Source organism: Peromyscus maniculatus, chromosome 2 (genome assembly GCF_049852395.1).
Source record: "Peromyscus maniculatus bairdii isolate BWxNUB_F1_BW_parent chromosome 2, HU_Pman_BW_mat_3.1, whole genome shotgun sequence".
Lineage (NCBI taxonomy): Eukaryota > Metazoa > Chordata > Mammalia > Rodentia > Cricetidae > Peromyscus > Peromyscus maniculatus.
The window spans coordinates 32,927,923-32,941,219 of record NC_134853.1 but is presented as its reverse complement, the minus strand read 5'-3'; the positions used below and the strand labels follow the sequence as shown (position 1 = coordinate 32,941,219).

The 13,297-nt window shown below is 41.1% G+C and overlaps 1 protein-coding gene across 1 annotated transcript in view; it reads left to right on the top strand.

The window, feature by feature from the left end:
• Nucleotides 1-13,297, top strand: part of Rab2a (RAB2A, member RAS oncogene family) — an 89,163-nt gene that overhangs the window by 59,305 nt on the left and 16,561 nt on the right. Inside the window, exon 6 of the mRNA XM_076563933.1 lies at nucleotides 5,085-5,196. Coding sequence (XP_076420048.1) covers nucleotides 5,085-5,196 — 112 coding nt within the window. The remainder of the gene's footprint in view (nucleotides 1-5,084; nucleotides 5,197-13,297) is intronic.

Sequence of the window (13,297 nt, the reverse complement as noted above, 5' to 3'; positions counted from 1 at the left end):
ACGTGTTTCTTGGATGCAGCAGCCGAATGAGTCCTTTTTCACATCTGTTCTGTTAGTCTGTGTATTTTTATTTGGGAATTGAGACCATTGATACTGGAGGTGGGGTGGGGGAGGAGAGGGGGAAGAGAAGAAAGAGAGGGTGTTTCCCCTCATTTGATTTGCTGGTCTCGGAATATTTATTCCTTGTGTTTTCTTGGATGAGGTTAACTTCTTTAGGTTGGAGCTTTTCTTCTAGCACCTTCTGTAGGGCTGAATTTTAGATAGATACTACTTAAATTTAATCTTACCATGAAATGCCTTATTTTCTCCATCTATTGTGAAAGAAAGTGTTGGTGGGTATAGTAGTGTGGGCTGCCATTGGGGTCTCTCACAGTTATTAGAGACCTTCTGGCTTTTACACTCTCCATTGAGATTGAGAAGTCAGGTTTAATTCTGCCTTGATATGTTACTCGGTCTGATATGTTACTTGGTCTTTTTCCCTTGCAGCTTTTAATGTTCTTTCTTTGCTCTGCACATTTAGTATTTTTATTATTATATGCCAAGTGGACTTTCTTTTCTGGTCCAGTCTATTTAGTGTTCTGTATGTTTCTTGTACCTTTATAGGCATGTCCTTTAGATTGGGAAATTTTCTTCTTTGATTTTGTTGAAAAGGTTTTCTTTGCCTTTGACCTGTGGGGTTTTTTGTTTGTTTGTTTTTGTTTTGTTTTTCCCACTTCCTCTATTCCTATTATTTTCAGATTTGGTTTTTTTCTTAGAATGACCCAGATTTCCTAGGTATTTTGTGCCAGAAGTTTTTTAGATTTAACATTTTCTTAGACAGAAGTATCCATTTCTTCTGTCATATTTTCACTGTCTGAGATTCTCTTTTCCATCTCTTGCATTTTGTTGGGGAGGCTTGTTTTTAAGGTTCCTGTTCAAGCTCCTATGTTTTTCATTTCCAGATTTTTTTCAGTTTGGGTTTTCTTTATTGATTCTATTTTGACGTTTATGTCTTGAACAGTTTTATTTATTCCCTTCCACTGTTTGTTTTTATAGATTTCTTTAAAAGATTTATTCATTTCCTCTTTAAGGACCTCTATCATATTCATAAAGGGCTTTTTGAAGGGTGTGTGTGTGTGTGGGTGTGTGTGTGTGTGTGTGGGTGTGTGTGTGTTTCAACTGTTTTGGAATATTCAGAGTCTGCTGTGCTAGAGTTGCTGGACTCTAGTGGAGACATAATGTTCGGGCTGTTCTTGATCATATTTTCATGCTGTCGTCTAGGCATCCGGGTTTGGAAAGATTCTAGGTGTAATTCTAGGTGCTGGTATCCAGTCTGGTCTTTGTTTGATGGGTGTTTTTTGTTCCTTGGTTTCTGTTGCTCTCTCTGGTTCTTAGGAGAGTGTGGTGACTGTGTGTTGCCTGGTGGGAAATTCCTCTGGGATCCTGCTAGGTGTGGGCACTATAGGTTCTAGGTAAAATGTGTTTCTAGATATTGGGAGCTGACACTTAGGAATGGGGATGGGTTTAGTGGAGGGCTGAGGGGGCCACAGGAGGGAGGAAAGCAGTGTGTTCCACCAGGATTTGCTTAGTTCCTTGGGAATGGGAGCAACCCAGCTGGATTTTGAGGAATAGAGGGGGAGTGAAGAGCTGCAGTTAGCCTACGTGCTTCCATTGCTAGAGTGGCCTAGGAATGCCTCTTGGAATTGGGGCCTGGGATAAAGCAATATGAGGGGGAGAATAGTTTGGAGGGGAGATCTGTGTAGTCCACTGGAGATGGGAGAAGAGGGGAAGGGTGGCCTCAGCAGGTGGTCTGCTGCAGAGCTAGGGATAAGACTGGGGGATTGGATTTGGAGGGAGGAGGGAAAGGTGGAAATCTGCTCTCCTGGCTGGAGAATAATCATATTTTTAAATGGTAGAAATAGAAGTCATTTAATAACAAGCATGTTTAAGTTTTTCTTTCATTAATTAGTAAAGAAACCAGTTAGCTATATGTCCAGTCCAAAAGAGAACTCAGAATACTACACATATTCAGATAAGGAATGCCACCAGATGAATTTACAGACAGATGACCACTGAAGACTATTCGCAGGATGATAATTGTAGTTCACACCTCCTGCATTGCTATTAGTAACAACGTTATTATCTGTTTCCACAAATAAACCTCTGTCTCTACAGTCTTTGAAACACTGTGAAATATGGTAGCAATAGAGGGAGATTATAACACTGAACACATATATTGGGGGGCATCGTGTCTTTTTATCAAACTAAGAACATAGGTGAATGGCGGTTGTGCCTGCAGACTCACTCTGCACAGGGCTGAAGCAGTAAGATCATAGGCCTATGACACTGAGGCTACACAGTGAGACCCTGTCTTAAAAACAACAGTGTAAGCTAAGAAAAAGGGAAACAGTGGCATCAGAAGCTAGTGCTTTTGTTTGGGGCGATTGAGAACAAGATCTTTACTGTGTAACTGGCCATCCTCCTGTCTCAACCTTCTCAGTGCTAGGATTGAAGATGTGCACCACCATGCCTGGCTACAAAAAATAATTTTTGAAAAATAAGTAAAATAGATAAGGATCATATTATCAGTATCAGAAATAAAATGGTGACATTACTACAGATCCCTCTGGTACTAAAAAGAAGAGAATGTTGTGAACAGACTGAATGGAGAGCTATGCCACATTCACGGGTCTTAAGACTATGTGTGTCTCATGTATCTCAGTGTCTTAGGGTTTCTGTTGCTGTGAAGAGACACCATGACCATGGCAACTCTTTTTTTTAATTAATTTTTTAAATTTATTTTACATACCAACCACAGTTTCTCCTTCCTCTCCTCCTGTTCCCTTCCCCCACCTTCCTGTTACCTCCTCCCCCCCCCCCCCGCCCCCATCCACTCCTCAGAAAGGGTAAGGCATCCCATGGAAATCAACAAAGCATGGCATATCAAATTGAAGCAGGACCACGTTCCTCCCCCACTGCATCAAGGCTGAGCAAGGCATCCCACCACAGGGAATAGGTTCCAAAAGCCAGCTCATGCGCCAAAGACGGATTCTGGTCTGACTGCTAGGGGCCCCACAGACCAAGCTACACAGCTGTCACCTACATATAGAGGGCCTGAGTCGGTCCCATGCAGGCTCCCTAGCTGTCAGTCTTGAGTCTGTGAACTCCCACAAGCTCAGATCAGCTGTCTCTGTGGGTTTCCTGGTCATGATCTTGAACCCCTTGCTTATATAATCCCTCCTCCCTCTCTTCAACTGGACTTCTGGAGATCAATCCAGTGCTTGACTGTGGATCTCTTGTAAGGAAAACATTTAATTGAGGTAATGGCTTACAGCTTCAGAGGTTCAGTCCATTATCATCATGGCAGGGAGCGTGGCAGCCAGGAGTTATAGGGGCGTGCAGGCCAATGTGGTGCTGAAGAAGGTGCTGAGAATTCTTACATCTAGACTTGCAGGCAACAGAAGTGGTGTGTCACACTGGGGTGGTATCTTGAGCATAGGAGACCTCAAAGCCCACCTCCACAGTGACACACTGCCTCCAACAAGGCCATAGCTACTCCAGCAAAGCCACACCTTCTAATCGTGGCACTCCCTTTGGGGGACATTGCCTTTTAAACCACCACATTCAGGCTGGCTTCAAACTCTGTAGCCAAGAATGACTCTTACCCCTTCCCTTCCACCCCCCAAAAGCTGGGAATACAAGCATGAGCCACCACATCTAGATTATGCAAGATGGTAGTTTTTCAAGATTTCTCTTAAAAGTTATTCTAATTCCAACCAAAATTTTATATATTTGTATGGGATTTAGTCAGAATCTGAGTTTAGAATTTTTTTTTTTAAATGTTAAAATGTAGTCTAGCCATAGCAACTTTGACATAGGGAAAAAAATTGGAAGATCTACTTGTCTTACTAATACAGATTTTCAGATTTTTATTGTTGTGTGTTGTTGAATGGGGGAGTTGTCTGGTTGGTTTTTGTTTGGTTTGGTTTTTTCACAAAGTCTCTATAGTTGGCCTAGAACTTACTCTGTAGACAACAGGCTATCCTTGAACTTCAGTGACTGCCCCTCTGTCAGTTTCGTCTGTACTGGGATGGTGGGTATGAGCCACTGTGCCCAGCAAGGTTTATAAGAAGGCTGCTATCGTCACATAGTACTTTAGTCAGCGTCCCAGCATTAGGAGAAAATGCCCAACTGAAAGTCACATTCAAGTGAGAGGAGGCTTCATTCGATTGCTCAGTGCCCTCACTCAGGGTCTATAGCAGTGGAGTACACACATTGTGGCGGAAGCTCTCAGCAAAAAAAGGGAAGAAATAAAGAAAAGAGACCTAGTCACTTTGAGGTGTCCAGGAAGCAAAAACAGGAATGAACTGTTGATAAGCTCCTCCGAATAACTGTGCTGAGTGAAAGGCAACTGGCCAACCATGTGAGTGTGTTTACATAAACAGTAATTAATAGTAAAGGTTTGAACTTAGTAAAACATGCTTGAAGAAACTCTCCTTCACTAATCCAGTTCTTTGTGAAAAACTGCAAGGAGACACCCAGCCTTGTAGCTTAGATTTTTGTCTGTCCCTACACATCGCCCTGTGGTTTTGCTGTAAGAAGAAACTGAGAGTTAAACCAAGATAAAAATCCATGTTTCTTTAACACTTTGGATTTTACAACGTTTCCTATAACCTCAGGAAATTGAATGGCAGATATTTTGATCACATTCTTAGAAACTCAGGCACTGTGGCCAGTGGATGAGGAGTTCAGGTCGGTCCTCCTCGTTTAAACTGTTAGCCAAGTGACTTTTTGCTTTGGTAACCCACTGTGTTTGAAGATGGAGTGCTATACAGTAGCTGTCTTCCTGCTACTGCTGTAAGTACTTAACATTCTGGAACTTGGACTTGGAATATTTTTCTGCTGGAATTCTAGTCACTTGAAAGTAGGCAATGTAGTTCAAGCATTTTGACCTTCATAACCCGTGAATAATGTAGCTAATTATGCATGTATGACATGGTGGAAAAAACGGTCAGTGTCAAGTCCCATGGTGCATTTTCCACTGACTGACTCCTCTGTTTGTGCTGGGTTAGTTACTAATATAACTCCTTCTCTACTGTGTTCAGTGACTTAGAATCTAGGAGAGAAGTGAAAAAAGAAGAAGGTGAAGCTTTTGCACGAGAGCATGGACTTATCTTCATGGAAACTTCTGCCAAGACTGCTTCCAATGTAGAGGAGGTAAGTAAGTGAGGGGCCTCATCCATTTGCTTACAGACATTGTATTCCGTAGTCCTTAACATTGTATTGACTGGTTTTTATTCTGTAACTTTTAAGTTTTTAGTAGTTGTTGAATATAATAAAGTAGAACAGTTGCTTTTCTTTGAAATTCTTCTGATGTGTATTTCCTGTTCGGCTCTTGCATTGTCTTCTGAAGCCCAGTAGCCTGCATATGTCAGTATATCTGTGTGCAGTATCACTGTTTGAGAATCCTGCTGTCTTTAATGGGTAACAATTATATTATCTCATATTTTTTTCATTGATCTAATCAGCCCAAACTGTTAGTTTTCTGAATACATTTTTATGTATATTATTTGGATATACTGCACATAGATTATTAGAATTACTATATTCTGTATTTTATCCAAAGAGGAAATAAGACTGAGAAAGCAGCTTACGGAAGTAACGCTCCTCCCGTGAGACCAGCTTATAACAATGGAAGAGACCCAGGAAAACAGTAGCTGGAAAAGCTCCTTATTTGAAGTAGAGCCAAGGCAAGGGCCCTGTGCATCAGCTAGCATAGCACTGTAGACATAGAATCTCATTAGTAAATACTAAATTAATACTTGGTGCTCTTCAGTTAACTCTTGAATTCAGAAATTAACTGTGGTAATTCTGTGACACTGGTTTATTCAGTGAAGAAATCTTCCTTGGTAAGATCCACTTATCTATCCTTGATGAGATAGCCTGCAATGATTCTAGATGTGTTTCCTACAGGCACCAGCTCGTGCTTGTTAGGAGCAGTAGTTACAGATTGATAACATGCATTTCCCGTCACCCAGAACACCAATGAGAAATGTCCTCCACCCTTTTGTCTGTCTTCAAGTAGAAATGCACACGTCCATCTGAAGCTACCGTTTCAGGGAGCTTCTCCTCTCTTGGTGGTGTTGTATTTGACATCATAAAGGCCAGTCTTTGGTGGGGAAGGGTTTCAAGACATCTGAAGCATGTCTGCATTCACGAAGAATCACATTGTGAGGTCACATAACAAGGCTTAGATTCATGGGAAACGTTTATCCTAATTCTGTCTCTAATGCCTTTGTGTGTGTTTTTTCTTAACAGCATTCATTTGTAGTAAATTGCTGTTGTCCTGTTAGTGGGGTATTTTAATGAAAAGCTGTGTTCCTGGAGTAGATGAGCAGCACTATAAACCTATACTTATGATTTATAGACTAATTGTTTAAATTTCATCTGAGCAAGAATTTGCCTTACTTATAAGGACATAGCATTTACTTAACAATGAAATCTAATTTGCCTTCCAAAAGCTGAACATACTATGATGAAGTATTTAATATGGAGGACTATATTGTGATCTTAAAAAGGGTGGAATCAAGTGGGACATGTGACTAATGACTGGAGTCCCCGCACTGAGTCCCAGGTGACTCAGAATTGCCGTGAATTTGAGACTAACCCAGTAGCTAACTTCTGCTCCTGAGGAGATAGACTAGCTTAACTTTCCTGCTGCCAAGTATAGCTAAAAAAAAAGCCCGAGTCCCAGGAAAGGAGCACCTTGATGCAACAGTGAGTCCCTAGGGATCTGTGGGCCGTAGAGTGCTGTTCTAGGCTAGGGCATGATAAAGTGCTTGTCTGACTTGCACAGGACCTACGCTAGATCCCCAGCCCTACCAGGAAAGAACGGGAGAGGGAGGGAGGGACAGAAGCTCATGGTGGCACACATTTGTAGTACCGGTTCTTCAGGCCAGTTTGCTGCGTAGTGAGTCCTACTTCAAAAACAACCAGGAAGAGGCTAGAGAGATGGAGCAGCACTGGCTGTTCTTCCAGAGGTCCTGAATTCAATTCCCAGTACCCACTTGGCAGCTCACAACCATCTATAACTGTAGTCCCATGGGATCTGATGGCTCTTCTGGTGTGCAGATGTAAATGCATCAAAACACCCATATGCATAAAGTACATAAATAAATAGGTCTTGGAGGGGAGGACAAAAAATTGACTAGTAGTCACTGCAGAAAAAAAGAGGTGCCATACCCACCACCACTAGACTAAGATTTTCCCAGCATTACTTAGTAAAGAAATAGAACCACCACTTCCCACTTAGAGCACTGGAAGCAGAGGAAGCCCACCAAAGTAGAGGCCTAAATGCAATCCAGAGTTTCACAACATAGTCCTCAAAATGCCTGGGTTCCAGTAGAAGATTCCCTGTGTACCTAGACCAGGAAGATTGTACACTGAATGAACAAGAGGTTGGGTTTGGTGGCTTACACCTGTAATCCCAGTGCTTGTGAGGCTGAAATGGGGGTGGGGGATTCCTGTGATCAGTAGCGTGGGCTGATAAGTGAGTTCCAAACTAGCCTAGGATACAGAGTAAGACCCTGCCTGAAACAAAAGCAAAGAACCATTGAGATGGAAAAGATAGAATTATTGAGGTGAAATGTCTTAAAGTGTTAGCAAAAGAAATGGAAAAAGCAGGTTATGGACCACGTGTAGCCAAATTCAAGAACCATATAGCACACACAATACAGTAGTAGCTTAAATAAACCCCAGTCATAAAAACTTAGCTCTCTTTAAGGAGTTAGACCCTGAGTTCCTGAGGAATATGCATATGCCAAGAGCTATAAGGAGGAATAGCTAGAGAAGGTACAAGCCAACACGGTCATGAGATGTGTGTCTTCATAAAGTCCACAGGGGTGCGAAAACTCTAGACTCCAAAGGTATCAGTCACAAGCTCAGTCAGCATGCCTGCATCACCCACCCACAACTGAGAAGCATGAATTGCTAGTTTTCTCGGCTCCCAGCTCCACTTCCAGCTCCTGCTTAGGCTCAGCCACATGAAGACTCTCTACGTGGTAGAGGACTGATGTGACCCCGGGACTGTTACCTGTTTGAGGCCAGGGTACTCCTGTGCTGTTTACATAAATAAACCTGAGGTATGACTACCAAAAACTATGAAAAGTTTTAGAACTTGAAAGTGTAATAATTGAAATTAATAAGTCTGATAGAGGTGTGACTGAGAAAAGTAATAGCAATTGACATGATTAAACAACAGAAGCCGGTGCTGGGGAGATGCTCAGAAGTTACAAGCACTGGCTGCTCTTCAGAGGACCTGTATTCAATTCTCAGTACTTCCATGGCAGCTACCTTAACTCCAGTTCAGGGAATGTACTGCCCTCTTCTGGCCTTTGTACATACTGCATGCGTGTTGTGCATAGACATATAAGTAGGCAAAGCACCTGTACATAACATAAAAATAAATCTTTTTTTTAAGTTTTAAAACAATAGAAACTACCCAGTTTAAATTGCAGAGATAGACTAGGGATGTGGCTTAGTGGTATAGCATTTGCCTTGTATGCATTAAACCCTGGCTTTGATCTTTTGTTAAGAGACTTCTAAACTGCAGGAAAAAAAAATCGGCTGAATAGTACCAAATCGACTTGTGGGATTATAACAAAAGTAGTTATGTTTAATTAGTCCTAAAAGAAGGGAAAGAGTGTGTCTCTGAAAATATACTCAAAACAAAAATGACTGATAACTTCATAGATTAGGAGGATCAGAGGGACGGTGCATACAGATTCAAGCCAAGCCAACCCGAACAAAATAACACCAAATAAATCCATAGCAAAGAATGGTCTGTATGGTCAAATTTCTGAAAATGAAAGAAAAAAAAAAAACAACTTCAAAACCCCAGGGTGTTTGGAGTGTGAGACACAGGAATTCAAGAGACATTTCTCATCAGAAACCATAAAACAGGCTAGAGATGTCTCCGAGGTTATGACCATTTGCTGTTCTTGCAGAGGACTGGGGTTCAATCTTATCATTTATGTGGCAACTCACAGTCATCTGTAACTCCAGTTCCAGAGGGTTCCCACTCCTTTATCTGGCCTCTATGAGTATTGCACACATGTGGTCCACATATATACATGCATATACATAATATTTTTTTCAAAAGAAACCATGGGAACCAGAAGAAAGTGGCAAATTTTTCAAGAGCTGAATAAAAAAATTGTTAACCTAGAATTATTTACCTACCACAAATGTCTTTCAGGAATGAAGGGAAAATCAAGGCATTGTCAGATAAATAAGTTTGTCAATTGCAGATCCACCATAGAAGAATGTCTATAGGAAATAAAATGAAAAAAGATATCTCAGAGCATTGTAATGAAAGAAAAACATGCTAAAATGAAGATGACTATGACACACTGTTGAGTGTTATAAAATATGTCTTATGGTTAAAGCAACCTTGCTCAGTGTAGGTATCAGTGTAGGCAAAGGGAAATCTTTTAATCCATAGATGATGAAGGGACATCATAGAAAGAACATTCTCTAAACTGTACTAGGTTTGGTTAAAACAAAGATACTAGTAGACAGTGGTTAGTTATATGTGTATGGGATAATACCGTGTGCTGTACTTGAAAGATCTTATAAAGAGACACACCAGAAACAATATATAAATCAAAGTTAAGGCTAACAATTGTTTAAATCAAAAGACAGCAGGGAAGCTGGGCATGGTAATGCATTCCGTAGTCCCAGCTTCTTGGGAGGCAGACACAGGAGTATTACAGTCACTTTGGGTCACTTAGGGGAGGCACTATTTCAGAATACAGTCTTTTAAAAGGGCTGGCATGCCAGGCGGTGGTGGCGCACGCCTTTAATCCCAGCACTCGGGAGGCAGAGGCAGGCGGATCTCTGCGAGTTCGAGGCCAGCCTGGGCTACCGAGTGAGTTCCAGGAAAGGCGCAAAGCTACACAGAGAAACCCTGTCTCGAAAAAACCAAAAAAAAAAAAAAAAGGCTGGCATAAATGGTAGAGTTTTTTGCTAATGCCAATGAGCCTTGGTAAGACACATGCACAGGAAAGACGTAAAGGAGAGAAGTGAAAAAATATGATAGACTTGGGCTTTGTATGTCAGTAATAATAATATGTAATAGAAAGCTCAATCAAAAGATAGAGATAAGCAGAGAGGACTAAATAATATATCTCAGCTACGAGAAGTCTACAAGAAACTTCAAATACAACAATATAGGGAGATTGAAAGTGAAGTAATTGAGAAAATAATATGTAAACATTAATAACAGAAAGTGGAAGCCGGGCAGTGGTAGCACACTCCTTTAATCCTGGGAGGCAGAGGCAGGCAGATCTCTGTGAATTTCAAGCCAGCCTGGTCTACAGAGTGAGTTCCAGGACAGCCATAGTTACACAGCGAAGCCCTATCTGAAAAAGACGAGGAGAGAAAGTGGAAGTAGCTATATTAGTAACAGGTGAAGTAAATATGAGAGCAAAGATAATTGTCAGAGACAAGGGGGAATATACTCCATAATAAGTCAGCTTACCAGGAAGCCATGGGAGTCTTTAAATGTGCATTTACCAGACACAGCTTAAGATTCCTAAGGCAAAACCTGGTACAATTGAAAGGAGATCTAGCCATGTCCACAGCTAATGTTAGAAAATAAAAGCTTTCTTAAGTGCCTTAAGACCGGAGACAAAATATTGGGTCATCAGATAAAAAATAGAATTTATAAAATTGACAAGCTTCTGGCAAGACTGACTGTCCAGGAGACACAAAGCTACCAGCATCGGTAACAAAAAGATAATAAGAGAGTGCTGTAAATAGTCACACCACAGAGATGACAACACAGAGAATTGAACCAGTTTCTCTTGAGCAAACTATCTCAACACCCCCCCCCCCCCCCGTATCAAATAATTTCAGATTTTCAACCACTAAGACTGTTTATTTCCTGTAAATTCAGATGGAGTGGCTCCTGGGTATGGTTCAGCAGCCCAGCAACATCATTAAGGACAAGTATCTCTCTATCCTGCTCCTCTCTCTTCAGCCTGTGTATCCTCAGCCTTGTGATCATGTGCTAACAGTATTTAAACATCCCACAGTCATCTGGTAACATTAAGAGTTTTAAATATGGTCTTGGGGAGCCCATGATAAAGGAACCACTTGAGCCAGTACAGACTTCTGACTTCCTTGTGGGGTATACAGTTGTGGTGAGGTGAATGTTGGCAAGAATTGTTAAACTCTGGGTGTTATTTGCCAGAGCTGCAGTTTTTTGACTGCATATTTTCACTGTGATTAACCTAGTAAGACAAAACATGGAGTTATTTGTTAGATAGATAGAGAAGTGCATAGCTCAAAGTGTAGGAGAAAGTTAGGAAGCATCACCACACTCCAGGAACTTCATGTGTTTAGCTATGTAGAAGTTCCTCAAATAATTAGTTTGAATAGTCCTTTAAACTGTTAAGAAAGTTGAATTCATAATTTAAAAGCTTCCCCAGAGCCAGGTGTGGTGGGCCCACACCTTTAATCCCAGCACTTGGGAGACAGAGGCAAGTGGATCTCTGGAGATCCTTGTCTACATAGTGAGTTCTAGGACAGCCAGGGCTATGTAGAGAGACCTTGCCTCAAAATAAACAAACAAAAAAGTCTTCCTCAGAAGAAATCTGTAGGTCCAGATTGGTTTTTTTGTTTTGTTTTGTTTTGGAGAATTTGAAACATTAAGAAAGAAATGAATACCAATGTTCTAGACTCTTTTCCAGACAGCAAGAAGTAAAACTTTTATGAAAATAACATTGCTCTGACACAAAACCAAAGACAATACAAATAAAAGAAAAGTACAGACTGGTAGACTTTATAGAGATGTAGACAAAAGTCCTCAACAAAATCCCAGCAAGTAGAATTTCAGTATGTATACATGTATGTGTGTATATAAAACGTATACACGTCATGACCGAATGAATTCCTCTTGCCGTGTTTGCTTGGTGTCCAAAATGGAATCATTGTAAGCTGATCATAGCAATGGATGCAAAGAAAACATTTGATAAAATTCATTACTCATCCAAACACTTTACTTTTCTCTTTTCTTTCTTTTTTCTTTTTTCTTTTTCTTGGGAGGGAGGTAGTCTCAGAAAATAAAATTGAAGAGAATTTCCTCAACTCATTAAAGAGTGTACCCACGCACCCCACATACAACTAAAGCTAATGAAGTATACTTCATTACAAAAGCCGAATGTCTTGCCCCTTAGTTCAGGAACAAGGAAAAAATGTCTATCTCTGCTCTACTGAGCATATTGATGGGAGGTCTAGCCTACACACTATTATTAGAAAAAAAAATGAAGATGTACAGCTCAGGACAGAACAGATAAAACTGTATTTGTATAATTACATCAGTGGGAAAATCCCCAGGAATTTACAAGGTAAGAATCTAGAATTATTAATGTAGTTCAGCAAGGTTGGTGGATACGTGATAAACACAAAAATCAATTATATTTCTCTTCAAATTTCAGTACTACCTATAATTGCACAAAAATTAAATGCTTAGATGTAAATCTGAAAATCTGTATAGCAGGCTAGACATATGGCTCAGTGGGCAAAGTGCTGGACATGGCAAACAGAAGGCCTGAGTTTGAATTATTAACACTATCACACACATGCCTGCAACCCCGGGGGTGGGGGGGTTGGGGGAGGTTGGAGAGGGGAAAAAAAAACCCAGCAAGCAGATCCCAGGAGCCAGCCAGTCTAGCCAAATCATTGAGCACCAGGCTCAGTGAGAGATACTGTGTCAAAAAGTAAGATAGAGCTGAGCGTGGTGGTTCACACCTTTAGTCCCAGCACTTGGCAGGCAGAGGCAGGAGGATCTCGGAGTTCCGGGCCAGCCTGGTCTACTTAGCAAACACCAGGACAGCCAGGGCTGCATAGAGACATCTCATCTCAAAACACTTGAAAAGTGAGCTGGAAAAGCAACTGAGGATGACACCCACCTCACTCACATGTGCATATTACCAAACACGCAGAAAATTAAATATGTATGTGATTGTTTGTGTGTGGGTATGTATAAAACATACAATAAAAACTACAAAAACTAATAAAGGAAAAGATCTAAGTAGATGGATAAACAGTGTGTGTTCCTTGTTTGTAATATTTAGCTCCTTGATGACTGGTTGTTTGAATGAAAATGGCCTGCATGGGCTCATAGGGAGTGGCACTATTTGAAAGGATTAGGACATGTGGCCTTGTAGGAGGAAGTGTGTGACTGGAGGTGGCTTTGAGGTCTCAGAAGCTTACACCAGGCCCAGTGTCTCTCTCTTCCTGCTGCCTGCAGATC